Here is a 15,799-nt window from a genome sequence, read left to right on the forward strand (position 1 = left end):
TAGTGTATAGAAATGCTACGGATTTCTGTATATTGATTTTCTATTCTGTGACTACTGAATTCATTTATCAGTTCTGGTAGTTTTTTTTGTAGAGTCTTTAGGGTTTTCTATATATAGTATCATGTCATCTGCAAATAGAGTTTTACTTCCTTACTACTTTGGATGCCTTTTATTTTTTTTGTTGTCTGATTGCTGTGGCTAGGACTTCCAGTACTGTGTTGGATAAAAGTGGTGAGAGTGGATGTCTTTATCTTGTTCCTGATAAGGGGGAAAGCTCTCTGATTTTTTTCACCAATTGAGTATGGTGTTGGCTGTGGGTTTTTCATATATGGACTTTACTGTGTTGGGGTATGTTCCCTCAAGACCTGCTTTGCAGAGGGTTTTTTTTTTTTTTTTATCATGAATGGATGTTGTGCTTTGTCAAATGCTTTTTCTACATCTATCGAAATGATTATATGGTTTTAAGAAAATATTTATTTGGAAAGAGAGAGAGAGAGGATATGAATGAATATCCCAAGCAGGCTCTGCACTGTCAGCACAGAGTCTGACGTGGGGCTTGAGCTCATGAACCGTGAGATCGTGACCTGAGCCGAGATCAAGAGTCAGACGCTTAACTGACTGAGCCACCTAGGCGCCCCTGTTTTTTAATTTTTTTTTTAACTTTATATATGCATAATGAAATTATATGAATATTTATGTTCTTCTGTGCCTGGCTTCTTTCTTTCAGCATGTAAAGTACATTGTATTATTGGATTAGCAGCAGATGGCTCCTTGTTGTTCTGTCATCGTCCCCTATATTAATACATTACAGTGCATTTACACACTCTACCAGTGCTGGGTGTTTGGGTTGTGTCCATTGTAGGCCTGTTAGCAGTAGTGATGCTGTACATGTTTTTGTGCCTTGAGGAGGAGGATACGTGTTTGTGTTTCCAATGGGCGCTTCGGTGGAATTGCCGAGCCATGGGGTGTACGAGAGTTCAACTCTCCTGTTTTAGAGAGTAGCTGTGCCCGACTGCCTCCCGCTGGTGCCAGGCAAGTGTTCAGTTGCTCTGCATGCTCAGCAACACTCACTTGTGTCCATCTTTTCAGCCCAGCCACTGGGAAAAGTGTTCCGTGCTGGGGTTTTAATGCCCGCTTCCCAGATGACTGGCAAAGTTGAATGCATTTTCGTGTGCCTTGTTGGTCATTTGTGAAATAAGCGTTCGAGGCTTTTGTCCATTTTTCTGTTAGTTGGTCTATTTTCTTATTGATTTTTAAATTCTTTCACCTTCAGGAGACTTTCGCTAAGTGACTAAGGACTCACACCTGTTTATTGCTTTCCTAGCCTGCCTCGGAGGAGTAGGAGAGACATGCTTCCACTCTTTCCTCTGTGACCTGTGTTCTCTTTCAGCCTCCCTCATCCTTCCAGCGTCAAGGTCTGCGTGTGCTTTCACTCTCCAGCTCGTGGGTTTGCGTGTTGTGGTCTGTCACCTTGCTCTGCGGTATTAACTCTGCCCTGTCCCTTGGTACCAAGCCTGCTCATTCCAGTCATGGGTCCTGGCTCACCGAATCTCTGTGGTGTCACACTGATTGGTCCTATCAAGTTCATGTATGACCCTGCTTTTAATTCGCATTTATCATTTCAGTTGATTGAGTTACGTGAGCCATTTCTTCGCTTGAAAAACACAGAGCCTTTTTGGTCTGTAAAGTCTTATACTTGGGGACATTTTTACCTTTTTTTGCACCGTTCCTTGATTTTTAAGAGGGATGGTCTTGGCTACAGTCCAACAGAAGGACAGTTTTAATATTTGTAGGAACGTTTCTTCCCGCCTTCTTCCTGCCCCGCTGAGCTGGATGAGCAGCCGGGAGAGGTCTCATCCAGCACCTGCTTCTCTCCTGGGGCCTGTCCTGCCCACTCTGTCTCCAAAGTCAAGGGATTGAATAAGAAGCCCCGTCCAAGACAGCTCTCATTAACAGTCACTCGTTTTCCTTTCGACTGAAGAGGCCCTCCACCCTCACCTCTCTCGTGCATTGGTCCCAGGCTGCTGTTCAGGGAACAAAGAGGGACTGGCGGGAGCCTTTGCCGGGGCGTGTGATACTGCTAGCCGGTGTTCGGGAAGCTTCCCCCATGGCTGGAAGGCCGTTGAGGACCTTGCCAGGGGACCAGGGTGAGGAGGAGCCTTGTGAGGAGATTGACCAGTCTTGCGGGTGGCTAAGAAATAGGGACTCTGTCTCGAAGGTGACAGTATGTGCTGGGAGAGGAGCAGGAGAAGCGGAGAATCTTCTGTGACAAATCTCATGATCTGGGACGCAGACTGTTGGCCCTTGAATGGTGTCAACTTGAATGGAGGGAGGTGTCACGTGGTCCTATCAAACAGATAATGCCCCAAGGTCAGGCCCTAGAGTCTGAAGCAACCCCGAGAGTGAGTGGCAGGTGTGTGCACGTGAGAACACGCTTCCACGCTCGGATGACCCTGGGGCGTGACACCGTCATTACGGCCCGTGTCCAGAGGGGCATGTGGAGGCCTGGAGAGGGGAGTCAGCTGCTTCAGTTACCCAGCTCGTCAGGGCTTCAGACCTGGAGGTGCGTCTTAAAAGCTGTGTGTTGGGCCCTATGCAAGTCCGGTGCATGCTGGTCCCATTCGATCCCATAACAACCCAGGCCAGGTAACTTTATCATCCCCCTTTTCCAGAATAGAAATGAAGACAGTGTGCCCATTTTTCCTGGCTGCTCAGTGGCTGGGTGGGGTTCAGATCTGAGTCTGTCTGAGACTTCTTCAAACATGCACAAGTAGGAGTTTTTTTAAAAAGGCTGAAACCAGGTTCTTGGATATTCATCCATCAGTGTTTACTCCCTGTAAACAGTCACACGGATTGAGGAAGTGAGGTCATCTGTCTTTTGTTTCATTAACTTAAACACAACAGTTTTGTCTATAACTTGCTGTCCAGTGGTGCCCAGTACTCACAAAGCTATTCCACGAAACCTCTCTCCTTTGGCACGTGGAAGATGGTTGACCCAAAGATTCGATGACATAGTTGAATTCTGGAATAATGTGGGTACTTCATCTTGTAAAGATTGTCACCGGACTAGCAGAAACAAAACCTGAAATAGAACGGACCTAAAAAATGTCACTGTTCTCTTCTGTAGCTGTCATGTTGCATAACTCTGCATAGAATCCCTGAGTTATAAAAAATATATTCTCTTCTCTAACTATGTTTATTACACCGATAAAAATGCTTAAATATTAAAACCCACCCACCCAAGAATGAATGAAAAGAAATGTTTGCTGAGATTTTATAGACGGTTACTGATGAAAATTCCATAAGCACCGACCCCAGGCCATTGGCAGTTGCCAGCACTCTCATGGCCTTCTGTGCAAAGCACCCATCAGCCCCATTCACACTACCGCTTTGTCTTCAGGGCCCGTGTCAGTGTCTGAAATTGTTTTCTTGTTTCTCTGCCTTTCCCCAGTATAAGTTCTCTGTGAGTGGGAACCTTGCCTGTATAGTCTTAGAATCTCAGGTGTGGAGCAGACACTCATCATGCACTTGCCCAGCAGATGCTGGGATGTGGGCTCTTCGTGGCACTGTCCAGGTGTAAAGGAGTGTGGCTGTCACCCTCACCCCCACCCTCAGGAGGGCACCCAGCTTCTCTGGTTCTGTTTTCTCTGTCCTCCAGTCTCCCCTCCCCCTCCCCTAGCGTCCCTTCTTTCTACACCCAGTTTGGCCCCTGTGTGTAGTTATCCCTGTCACCTTGGTGATGTGAGAGAATGAACCATGCATTTGTGACCCAGCTCTAATTAGCCCCTTCTGTGATTAAGCTTTATAGGTGGTTATAGAAATCACCAAAGAGATAATCTATAAAACACCATTTCTAAGTTTTCTGAGCCAGAAACATGATCATCTAATAATATAAATTAAAGCCAGAAGATGGGCAGAGATCCAGAAGTTAACATGTTTTACTGGTGCAGCCTTGGGGAAGCAGGCATTTTCCTAACACTGCTGGTGGGAATGCAGACAGCACAAGCCCTGGGGAGGGATTTCAGCTGCAAAATTACAAATGCGCGTATTCTTTGTCAGGGCAGTTCTGCTTCTAGGAACTTCTCCCCCACATACACTGGGAAGCACATGAGGTCTGTGCAAAGGCCATTCATTGCGGCACTGTTTGAGATAGGAAAGGACTTTCAACAACGGAAGATTTCTGTTAATAGAGGGGCGCCTGGGTGGCTCAGTTGGTTAAGTGTCCAACTTTGGCTCAGGTCGTGATCTCATGGCTTGTGAGTTTGAGCCCAGAGTCAGGCTCTGTGCTGACAGCTCGGAGCCTGGAGCCTGCTGCTTCCGATTCTGTGTTTCCTTTCTCTCTCTGCCCCTCCCCTACTCACCCTCTGTCTCTCTCAAAAATAAAATAAACATTAAAAAAAAAAAGATTTCTATTAATAGAGACCTGGTTGAATGGACTCTCGTGCTTCTGTCCAGCAAAGCTCCGTGCAGCCCTAAGAAAGAGTAAAGAGATGCCCCATGTTGCTAAGAAGAGGTGGGCAAGATAGATAATTAGATGAAAAAGCAGAGATGGAGAAAAGTGTGTATGATATACTCCTGTTTTAGAAGGGGAATATGAATATATGTATGTGTTTGCATGTGTCTTAAAAATGGAGGGATAAACCATACTCTTATTTACTTTTATAAAGCTGCATATGGGGAAGGGAGGGACCCAGGGTGGAGGGAACAGAAGGAAAAGCTGGACTTCTGGCTATACCTTATTTTGTGGATTTGACTTTAGAACCATGCAGATATTTTACATCACTGTAAAACGGAAGTACATAAAAGGTTATTTTTCTAAAATTTTGGTATTCACTATCAAATTTTTTCCCCAAAATATATATCCTATTGAGTTTCTATCATTGCTTGAGGAGAACTCTTTTCTCCCATACTTTTGCCAACACTGGATTACCGTCTTTCAGAACTTTGCCAGTCTGTTGGCAGACTGTTGGCTGTTTTCATTCGTGTTCCCCAATGACTAGAGCAGTTAAGCATCTTTTATTTGTTAGCCCTTTTGTACTTCTTCTCTGAAATGCAAGTTTATAACCTCTTTTTGTAAGAAAGACTTTTCTATTGGTTTGTAAAAACTCTTTATATGTTGTAGATACAGTTTACATTTGTTGATTATCACCAGGTTCCTGACCTCATTTCCAGTTAAATTGTTGAGGCCCTTCAGTGTAGTAACTGGTTGTTTTTTCTCTTGTCACATATCACAAGGTTTTGTACAAGGACATCATGTATGGTGCATTTGAAGTACACCATTCCTAGAGTAACTTGGACCAATTTCCCTAAACTGGTCATGTGCTGGACCTTAGTTTGTGAGCTCTTTGGAGTGATGGCAACTGTGTTTTCTTTTTTCTTTTTAAACGCTTCTGTGGCTTATTACCATGTCCGAGTAGCAGGTGGTTGGTGAATGCCCACTTACTTGATTTTTGGTGAATGTATACATTGAATTTGATTGTCTTTTTGGTTTGAGATTTTTCTTGATTTTTAATGACCCACGATAATCATTTTTATGTTGTGTCCAATTGAGAATCTGAACGAATCGGTCATTTTTCATAAAAATGTACACATACACACACACACACACACACACACACACACACATAACAGAAGGAGATGTGGAGAAGTTTTGCAGCAGTTAGCATTTGTCCTTTGCTCTCGCTGTACCTCCTGGTTCTTGTTTCATCCCACAGGTCATCACTCCATGTAGGAAGCTCATCTTATGTGCTGACCACAGGAAAGAGATGGAAGACTGGATTGCAGCGCTGAAGACCGTCCAGAACAGGGAGCACTTTGAGGTTCAGAAAGACAAATGTCCCTCCTTGGGGCCCGCCCGTGAATACTCTACCCTCCCAGTATTTCCACGTGTGGACCGAGCAGCCTGGAACTCACTTTCTCGTGTGTTCCTTGTAAAATTTAGGCTTGCTGCTCGACCTTTTGGCTGAGCCTGCCCTCCTCCCCTCCCCTCCCCTCCCCTCCCCTGGATACTTCATTGAGTCCCATTCAAGAGTGTCAGAGGGACAGCTTACCTTTGCCATCTTTATTTTGTTCTTGCAGCCTTCCCAGTACAGCATGGACCATTTCTCAGGGATGCACAACTGGTACGCGTGTTCCCATGCGCGGCCGACCTACTGCAACGTGTGTCGCGAGGCTCTGTCTGGGGTCACGTCGCACGGACTGTCCTGTGAAGGTGCGAATTGCGTGGTGTGCCGTGGGAAGCGTGGCCTGATGTTTGCCTTTATGAAGCCTTAGAAACCTTAGCATGGTCACCACAAATCAGTCCGTGTAAAGTGATTTCTGGGACTCTGTGCTTACTTCTTGTACCTACTGAGGAGTTTGATAAATGATCTTGGGTAGTAACAGACAAAGTGGAAAGAAGGGAAGTGGTAAGGAGACACGAAGGAGAAACATTAAAGGGACAGAGGGAAAAGAGGTTAAAAGTCTCTGTCGGCCCTGAGGTGGTTATACCCGCCTTGGGTAAACCAGGTTGTGGATAAACGATGAAACCTGGTCTTCCAGATGCGGAGGGCGGGTTCCAGCGGTCGTGCAGGAGCGGGGGGCAGGAGCAGGGGTGGTCGAGCTCTGGTCCGCGGACCCGTTCCCACCTGCCGCCTGTTTTTGTACCACCAGAATGGTTTGTACGTGTTAAGTGGAAAAAATCAAAAGATGACAGTTTTGTGACATAGGGATCTTGTCACATTTAAATTTCGGTGTCTGTACATGGGGCATGGCCCGCGGTGGCCCTCGTGCTGCCGGGCGGGGTTGAGGAGTTGGGGAGTTGGGTCAGAGTCTGTCCTGGATGCCGGTCTCACTGTGATCAGACTGTGCACGCCCTGGCTGTTCAGTTTACAGCATGGGGAGCGCTCCGTGTTCGGTCCCAACGGTCCTGGAGGAGCAGGGCAGCCGCCTCCTCCGGCATGGGAAGCACCGTCTCGAATGGGGCTTGAAGGTCCCGTGTCTGTTCTCTCACAGTGTGCAAATTTAAGGCCCACAAACGGTGTGCTGTGCGTGCAACCAACAACTGCAAGTGGACCACGCTGGCCTCCATCGGGAAGGACATCCTTGAGGATGAGGACGGGGTACGCATGGGGGCCCTGTGCCGGGCTGCCGACCCTGCGCAGACCTCCCCGCCTTGTGCTGGCGCCGGCCAGAGGGAGCCCCGTCCCCAGGCCCGCGCTCGCTCCTCTGGCTCGCAGGCTTTCGTGCGTGTTGGGGGCCCGGCATGGTCCAGCGCGCCCCTGCTCCTGGCCAGCTCCTGCAGGAGACCCCTGCAGGCCCCGCCCCGCCCCGCCCCCGCTTGTGCTGTGGAGGAGGCCGAGGTTGAGTTTATTTGAGGACATTTTTGCCTGAGGGCTTCCTCGTCTGAGCGCCCACGTCTTTGCGGTTCGCAGATCGCCATGCCGCACCAGTGGCTGGAAGGGAACCTGCCCGTGAGCGCCAAGTGCACGGTGTGCGACAAGACGTGTGGCAGCGTGCTACGCCTGCAGGACTGGCGCTGTCTCTGGTGCAAGGCCATGGTGAGTGCATGCGGGCCCCGTGCCCGATCCCATACACGCCCGGATGGGGTCGGCAGCTCAGCCGGTCCTGGAGTGCCCACTCCCATGGTGGCAGGGACAGTCGCGGGGGATGCGGTGACCCTTGTCATGCGTGGGTTCTTGTTTCAGGTGCACACGTCATGTAAAGAGTCCTTACAGACCAAGTGTCCGCTGGGCCTGTGTAAGGTGTCGGTCATCCCGCCCACAGCGCTCAACAGCATCGATTCTGACGGTGGGTGCCTCACACTCTCCTGGCTCACCTGTTTCCTTGGCCTTCTTTCTCCATGCCCTCTCCCCTCTGCCATGCCAGCATTGGTCACACTGGTGATGTGGGGATGTGGTCGGGAAGAGGTCAGGCCGGGCCGCTGTGGGGAGAAGATACGCGCAGAGGTGGTAAACGGGGTCCTGATGGCTGCGGGGCACACGCGGACGGGAGCCGGCGCACTCGTGCTGTCCCATGTGCTGGCTTATCCGGCGGCAGAAGTGGTCAGCGTGCTGTTCTGTACCTGCTCACTGTCCAGATGGGAGATGATGATGTACGCTAGCAGGTGTTGGTAGAAAGGTGGGAAGCTGGGGGAACTAGCTCCTCCAGACGGAGAGCAAGAGGGAAGGACAGTGGTGAGGTGCACGGTCATGTAAACGTAAGGTCAAACCGGATGGGACTCCCGTCCTTCTTCGTAGGGAATGGCGATGTGGAGATCTGTTTATTGCTCTCTTGCTGGTGACTGGACGTGTATGTGTAAGTGACAGGTCTCTTTGGGGTGTCTGCTGCTTTTTATATGATTGACTGTGCTCCCGGAGTCTTTGATGGCCCTCTGATTTTCTCCCCTCCCTTTCCATTCTCATGTCCAGGCTTCTGGAAGGCCACGTGCCCTCCGTCCTGCACGAGCCCATTGTTGGTCTTTGTCAACTCCAAAAGTGGGGATAACCAGGGTGTGAAGTTCCTCAGAAGATTCAAACAGCTGCTGAACCCTGCCCAAGTGTTTGACCTCATGAACGGAGGACCACACCTTGGGTAGGAAGCTTACAAAATCGATCTTTCTTGGAGTTCAAAACAATTTTGAAGATAATGCATGCTTATGAAAAAAACATTCAAAGATACAGAAAAATTTAAAGAGGAGATGAAAATAGTCTTTGTTGAACCATCCCCTCCCTAGATTCCATCAGCGGAGGCACACACGCTTAACAGCGAGTACAGCTGCGGGGCTTTCCAGCTTTCAAAAGCGTGTTTCACTTGTGCAGACGCACTTTTAAGCCGCGTTACCTACCGTTGCCTCCTGTGTACCGCCTGCTCCTTGCGTGTGTCGGCATGGACGTGTTTTTATGTCACTGGTTACAGATCTGCCTCATTCTTTTTAATGGTGCATAGTACTAAGGAGGATATTTTCTCCGGTGAGGCCACAGGGAGATCCTTTACTGTGGGAGGGCACCAGAGGTCTGTTACCTTACAGGTGCAGTGACGCATGCAGATATGTGAAGTCCAGTGTATAGGGCAAACTACTGATGCCTTTTATCTGCCAGCTGGAGGTCTGATGGGTGTTCTTTCTACTTGTGCACATTGTACAGTGTGCAGAGAACATTTGCTGCTGTAAATGGTGTCATTTGAATGAACTCTTAGCTTCTGTGCTTGGCGGCATCAGTTCAAGGTAGCGGCTCTAAGAGGCAGCCTTGCCTGGAAGGGGGATTGTCAAGGAAGTTTGTCGGGGAAAGTAGAACGCGTTCTCTGGTGTGCATTTGCCTCCGAGACTCCTCGGAGTGTGCTACGTTGCAGCCAGATGTTGCTGGAACAGGAGCCTGGGTGCCTGGCGGAGGAGAGGAACGTGCCCACTGGCCTGTGGGGGTCTGGCATGTTGCTTTTGCCCCCTGGCAGCAAGTCTCTGTTGGGGAACAGTCACAAAGGGCAGCTTGCTAGCCTGTGCCCCAGAGGCGGTGCTCCGTGGGTTTCTGCGGATAGACCGATGGACTGAGAGACGCGGGAGCATGTTCACTATTGGCTTGATAAAGAGTCGTTAAAAAAAAAAAAAAAGTGATTTTGGTTAAAAAGGGGGCAGGCGCAGGATCACAAGCCCTTGTATCCCAGACAGGGCCGGCTGTTACCCAGCACGGCCCCAGGGTTGTTGGGTGGGTGCTGGGGGGTGACGAGGGACACGGTGAGCCGTACGGCACAATCAGGGAACGGCCGTGTGCTCGTCTTGGCGAGCCCCCAAGCCCCCGCAGGAGTCAGCTGGAGACGAGGCGGCTTCAGAAGCCCCCGCAGAGGTGCAACGGGGGTTGGTTTAGTAAGTTCCGGTTGCTGGGAAGCAGCCTTGACCTCCTGTTCCTCACCATGAAACTTGGAGATATGGCTTCATTTTTCTGATTCCCAACCTGGACGTATCACGTCTTTTCCAGAGAAAGAAGGCCCGAGAGAGGCCAGTGTTCCCAAGGCAACGCCCCCTGCCCATTTCGCTTGAAGGTCAGGTGCAGCCTTGTTGCTTCAGAACCTCAGCTCTGTTGTGTATACCCGTTTCGTGCAGTGTCACTCACCCCTGCTTGTTTTCTGGGGGACTTCTGGCTTGGACTCTGTGTCAGACGCAAGGCTGAGTGAGGTGGGGTCCCTGTCTTCACGGTGCACAGCACACATACAGGTAGTCAAGGTCACAAGACTGGGCGATCTGTCCCTGGCCAGGCTAATGGGCACCTTTTTTGGGAACCCAGGAAAGAAGCATATAAATTAAACTGGAGAGTCTCAGTTTCGCTGCTGAGCTGGCATTTGAGGAGAGTTAGTGTTTTAATGGCAGAGAGGGAGGCAGGGTACCTACTAGACAGAGGGTGCTGTGTGTGTAGGGGGTGTGGACGTGGTGGGGTGGCTGGTGGAATGGGGGCAGGTGGCACTGGCTGAGAGGTTTGAACCTTTCCTAGAAGCGAGTGGCAACTTCTAAGCTAGACCCTGGATGAGACTTGTTTTGGGAAGGTCATGCTGGTGGCACGAATTGAAGGTGCCCGAAGGAGACACGAGGTAGGTCGGAGGCTCTTGTAGCGACTACAAGAGAGGCGCTGCACTCCGAGGGACGATGGGGTCTGGGCCTGTAACCGAGGTCGATGGTGCTGCCATTCCCCAAGGAAGGAAGGCTAGGACGAGGAGGTGCCCATGGGACACTGGCTGGTGCATTCTGGTAGACAGGTGCCGGTATTGTCCTTCAGGAAGGCCTGGAGGTCATCATTCAGGGTCATCGCTATCTGTGTGGCCCCTGAAAGCCGAAACATGGATAAGGTCTCTCAGGAGGAGGGTGGGGCGTCAGCAGAAGGCTGTGGGGTGTCCTGAAGGGCCATGCACGTGGTGGGGGGGGGGGGGCGACCAAGATGAACACAGGAGGGAGACGGAGGTGAGCTTTGCGGGGAGTGGGACGGGCCTCCTGCCCAGGACGGAGGGGCCCATACAGTCCTGCAGCCTGGGGCTCCTGAGCTATGTGAGTGAGGGGCAGTGGGCGCAGAGGTGTGGGTGGGCGGCCCTGCAGGCTGAGCCTCAGCACATGTGGGCACGGGCTCCAAGAGGCTTATTCACGGCAGGGGTGCAGGTCGGCCTTGAGTGCAGATGGGGCCTCTCGGGGCAGGACTGACTGGCCGTCATTTGTCCTTTAGAACGCACCTCATTTCTTTGACTTTCTCTTTTCTCTGCAGCTTACGCTTATTCCAGAAGTTTGACACATTCCGGATTCTGGTTTGTGGTGGGGATGGCAGCGTTGGCTGGGTGCTCTCTGAGATTGACAGCCTCAATCTTCACAAACAGGTGCGTGGACGTGGAGGGGCCCAGCCAGGGGAGAGGGATGCTGCGGTGACAGGATGCCCCATGGCCCTCGGCAGGGCACAGCCAAGGGCTCCGAGGGAAGGGCAGGTAGCTTGGTGGCCTCGCAGGGCCCAGGAGCTATGATGTGGGGATGGGAACTTCACAGCTAGAAGTACAGGGAACTACCAGAGAGTGTTCCTGTCCCCGGAGGTCCCAGGCAGGAGCAAGTTGGGTGGGGCTGGGGCTGCCATCCGAGGTGCCCCCGCTGGCTTTTGTTGGCTGCCTCGTGCCTCCTGCCAGGGGGAAGGGGGCGGAGGTAGACTTGGGCATCAAGTCGGGACTTAGGATTTTTGTTGTTGTTGTTGTTTTGCTATTAAATTAAAAGTAGATTTTCCCGATTGGAAAAGTGTTCGTTGATTTTCCACTCTCTGCTCTGTCATCCTCAACCCACTCCCCAAAGTTAACCACTGCCACTAACGTCTTGAGAACTGTCTTTGAGACCTCCTGTTGACATACATACACATATGTATGTATGTACATAGGGTAGAAGGTTGATGCAGTTTTAATGTAAACACACTCCCATTACCCATGCTATTCTGTTACTGTATTTTGCCTTGTGATCCACGTCTGTAAATAGCCCAGCGACGGTTTTCCATCAGGCAGAGCCCTGCGGCTGGGTTAGCTCGCCTACCGGCGGCTCTGGCTCCTCCTCCGTGCCTTAGGCTGCTCCCCACCGGGGCCTCGCCCCTTCACGCTCCTGGTGCCACAGAAACCAGCCTTTCCCTTTCAGTGTTGTTCACCTTCTTAGTTTTGCCTAAGTAGACAAGCAAAGATATGTTTTATTTTTATTTAATACTGTTGGAGTCAATATGTGGATTTAAAACAAAACTTTTTTTTAATATTTATTTTTGAGAGAGAGAGAGAGCATGTGCACCCTCAAGCAGGGGAAGGGCAGAGAGAGAGGGAGACACAGAATCCCAAGCAGGCTCCAGGCTCTGAGCTGTCAGCACAGAGCCCAATGTGGGGCTCGAACTCACGAACCGTGAGATCATGATCTGAGCTGAAGTCGGATGCTCAACCGATTGAGCCACCCAGATGCCCCCAATACATGGATTTTTAAATGAATCACATGTTCTTGTTTTTTGCCTAGTTTCTTTTTTGAAAATTTTTATTTATTTTTGAGAGAGAGAGAGGGAGGGAGGGAGAGAGCGAAAACGAGAGTAGGGGAGGGGCAGAGAGAGAGGGAGACACAGAATTGGAAGCAGGCTCCAAGCTCTGAGTTATTAACACAGAGCCTGACGCAGGGCTTGAACTCACAAACCTGTGAGATCATGACCTGAGCTGAAGTTAGACACTTAACTGACTGAGCCACCCAGGTGCCCCTTTTGCCTAGTTTCCTATTGGGTATTTGTCTTTTTTAAATATTTATTTTTTAAAAAATGTTTGTTTATTTTGAGAGAGAGAGACAGAGTGTGAGCGGGGTAAGGACAGAGAGAGAGGGAGACACAGAATCTGAAGAACGCTCCAGGCTCTGAGCTGTCAACACAGAGCCTGATGCAGGGCTCAAACTCACTGAACGTTAGATCATGACCTGAGCCGAAGTCAGACGCACAATGACTGAGCCACCCAGGTGGCCCTAAAAAATTGATTTCTAAGGATTGTTATATTAGAGATATAAACTCCTTGTTGGTCATATTTTTCCTAGTTTGTCATTTGCTTTCAGCATAATTTTTTCCCAGATCTTCTACCTGACTTGAGCATATTTTTCAGAGACTTAGCTTTCTCTCCTGACTCTGGTTGAACTTTTTGTGGTCTGTATTTAGCCCTGGGCTCAGGATGATGTTGGAAAGTGGACAGTCTGAACCAGGCCTGTGCAGGTGAATTGCTCAACTCAAGCACATACTGCTCCCTAGTGGTGAAATTGGACTAATACACTTGGCCCAATTTTAAGTTTTGTGACTTCTAGGATTATTTGTAAGTTCATTATCACTAGTCAAGAGGATGGGGGGTGGGGGGGTGGGGGGTGGGGGGGACCAGTCATTTGTTTTCATCCATTCAGAATGCTGAGTGCAGTGAGCATTCAGCTCCTTCGGCTTCTCTGTGGCACTTGGTCAGTCCCCCACTTTCCTGGCTTCCCTGAGACCCCACTCTCACCCTTCTCTTTTTCCTGGCTGCCCTCCTGCCTTCCTAGATGCCTCGTAGTGCCTCAAGCCTGGCATTTCCAGCACCGAGCCTACCACACAGCCCCACCTACCCCTCATTTCTTTCCTTGGAGTCTGAAAATCTCATCCACCAGGCACTCAGGCCGGAAATCTGACAGTTGCTCTGGGTTCTTCCCTCGCCCTCCCTCATTTCTAGTGAATCACTGGGATCATCTGCTACCCCAGAGTGTCTAGGCCACCCACTGTGTGCTGCTGGGTACACCTCAGCTGACCCTGGGCCTCTGTCCGTCTGCTCCTCCACGGGGACCTCCCCCAGGGGCAGTGCCACTCACCACCCCCCCCCCCCCCCCCAGCATTCCTTGACGCCTCCTTGGCTTGAGGATAAAGTCTAGACTTTAACATGGTTATCAGAGCCCCCTGGGTGTGGCTCCTTCTTCCTTCTCTGCTTCCCTGACTTCCTGTCTCCTGACTTGGCAGGCGGGTCACCTCTCCACCTAGAACACCGCTGTGCCTTCACTGCACTGCCCGCTCCTTTTCTCTAAGGCTCCAGTGCCAGGTCCCCTCCTCCTGGCTTGCTGGGCTTCCTTGTTCTCACCCTCGGGCATGCGGGGCCTTCTGTCTGACTTGCTGGCCCTGGCAGGGTGGTCAGGGTGGGTGGCCACAGGCTGTGCTTCGGGAGGACCGATAGCTCTTTCACAGGCTGCATGGTGGGGTTGTTGGTGGAGATTCTGGGCATCCAGCGTCTGGGGGCTCCCTGAGACCAAACCGGCCCGATGAGAGTTCCGGGTGGAGGTCGGGCCTGAGCAGTACCCACCATTGCTCGGGGGAGGGTCTGGCGGAAGGCTGTAGGCAGGGCGCTGGCACATGTTCAGGTTTGGCGACCAGACTCTGGGTGCTCTGGCACCTGTTTTTGGTAGAACTTGGAAGCATTGAAGGTGTGTTTAGTGGGGTGAAAGGACACTAGTGATATTTTTGGAAGATGAACTTGGTATTAGTAAGATGTAGTGGATGGAGAGGTGGTGTTGACTCAGAGAATGATTCTCTGTGGGGTTCAGATACTCACAGGGAGGGACAGGACTGTGGCCAGAACAGTGAAAAGGGGAAGGGAGGAGATTTTGGAAATCTATGTCAGAGAGGTCCTAGAGGATTAAGTGTCAGGATGAGAAATGGGTGTGGGAGAGGGTGGGTCAGATGGTTCTGGAATCTTCTCTCAGGTTAGAAGATCCCCTGTCTTGTCCAGCGGGCTCTGCCTAGAGCCTGAGCGCCATGCCACTGTAGACGAGACCTCTTGCTGGACTTAACCACCGTTGTAGGTAACCAGAGAAGGAGAGTGTTCAATGCTGTGTCTTCTCCTCTGTGTCTTGTCAGTGTCAGCTGGGAGTGCTGCCCCTCGGCACAGGGAACGACCTGGCTCGTGTGCTAGGCTGGGGCTCAGCCTGTGATGATGACACCCAGCTCCCGCAGATCTTGGAAAAGCTAGAAAGAGCCAGCACCAAGATGCTGGACCGGTGAGTGGAGGGTGTACTTGTGCTGAACAAGGCAGGCCACCTTGACCAGGTGTATGTCTTGTCTTGTCTTTTCTTTCCTTGTCTTTTCTTGTCTTTTCTTTCATTTTTGAGAGAGGGAGAGAGCGCACGCAAAAAGAAAGGACAGAGGCGGGGGTGGGGTGGGGGGGCGGACAGAGGATCTGAAGCAGGCTCTACGCTGATAGCAGCAAACTCAGCATGGTGCTTGAACTCACGAAATGTGAGATCATGACCTGAGTGAAAGTCAGATGCTTAACCGACTGAGCCATCCAGTCGGATGCTTGAATATGGGTCCTGTGCAACTGCTTGTAGAAATTGGACCTGAATGAGGAGTGTTGAATCAGTATGTTGTACACCTGAAACTATCATAACAGGGCGTGCTAATTATACTTCAGTAAAAGGCATAAAAAAGTCAAACAGATCTGAGATGTAAATCCTTGCCCTGTCACAGGGAGTTGCATGAACTTGAGCAGTTTACTCTTCTTGTCAGTGAAAGAAAAATAATCCCAGCTCTTGTTGAGAGATTAGAGTTTGTTCATTTGGTCAGTTCTAATATTTTTTTTGTTGTTGAAAAGAGAAAAAATTGGACCTGAGTAGGAATTCTTTTTTTCTAATAGTTTTTAACTTTTCATCAGATTAAGCAGAAGGTAAAAGCCAACAGAACAGATTAGGAACCGAGCGCTTGTGAGTGGTCCGGTCTCGAGAGGCCTTCAGGGCTTTGGAGAAGGCGGCTCTGCCCCCTTCGGACACCTGTCGGCAGAGTCGCCCTTGTCGCATGGCTGAGCGGTC

The 15,799-nt window shown here is 50.5% G+C and overlaps 1 protein-coding gene across 10 annotated transcripts in view; it reads left to right on the plus strand.

The window, feature by feature from the left end:
• Positions 1-15,799, plus strand: part of DGKD (diacylglycerol kinase delta) — a 111,053-nt gene that overhangs the window by 65,887 nt on the left and 29,367 nt on the right. For 9 of the 10 annotated variants that reach the window (XM_045481775.1, XM_045481776.1, XM_045481778.1 and 6 more), the window contains 8 exons: positions 5,715-5,819; positions 6,079-6,211; positions 6,994-7,100; positions 7,413-7,538; positions 7,686-7,788; positions 8,409-8,571; positions 11,217-11,325; positions 14,853-14,992. In XM_045481775.1, the coding sequence (XP_045337731.1) occupies positions 5,715-5,819; positions 6,079-6,211; positions 6,994-7,100; positions 7,413-7,538; positions 7,686-7,788; positions 8,409-8,571; positions 11,217-11,325; positions 14,853-14,992 (986 nt within the window). Of the gene's footprint in view, positions 1-2,903; positions 2,909-3,280; positions 3,284-5,714; positions 5,820-6,078; positions 6,212-6,993; positions 7,101-7,412; positions 7,539-7,685; positions 7,789-8,408; positions 8,572-11,216; positions 11,326-14,852; positions 14,993-15,799 lie in introns of those variants that run through there. The other variant, XM_045481783.1, reaches the window with a different exon arrangement.

Source organism: Leopardus geoffroyi, chromosome C1 (assembly GCF_018350155.1).
Source record: "Leopardus geoffroyi isolate Oge1 chromosome C1, O.geoffroyi_Oge1_pat1.0, whole genome shotgun sequence".
NCBI classification, from domain to species: domain Eukaryota; kingdom Metazoa; phylum Chordata; class Mammalia; order Carnivora; family Felidae; genus Leopardus; species Leopardus geoffroyi.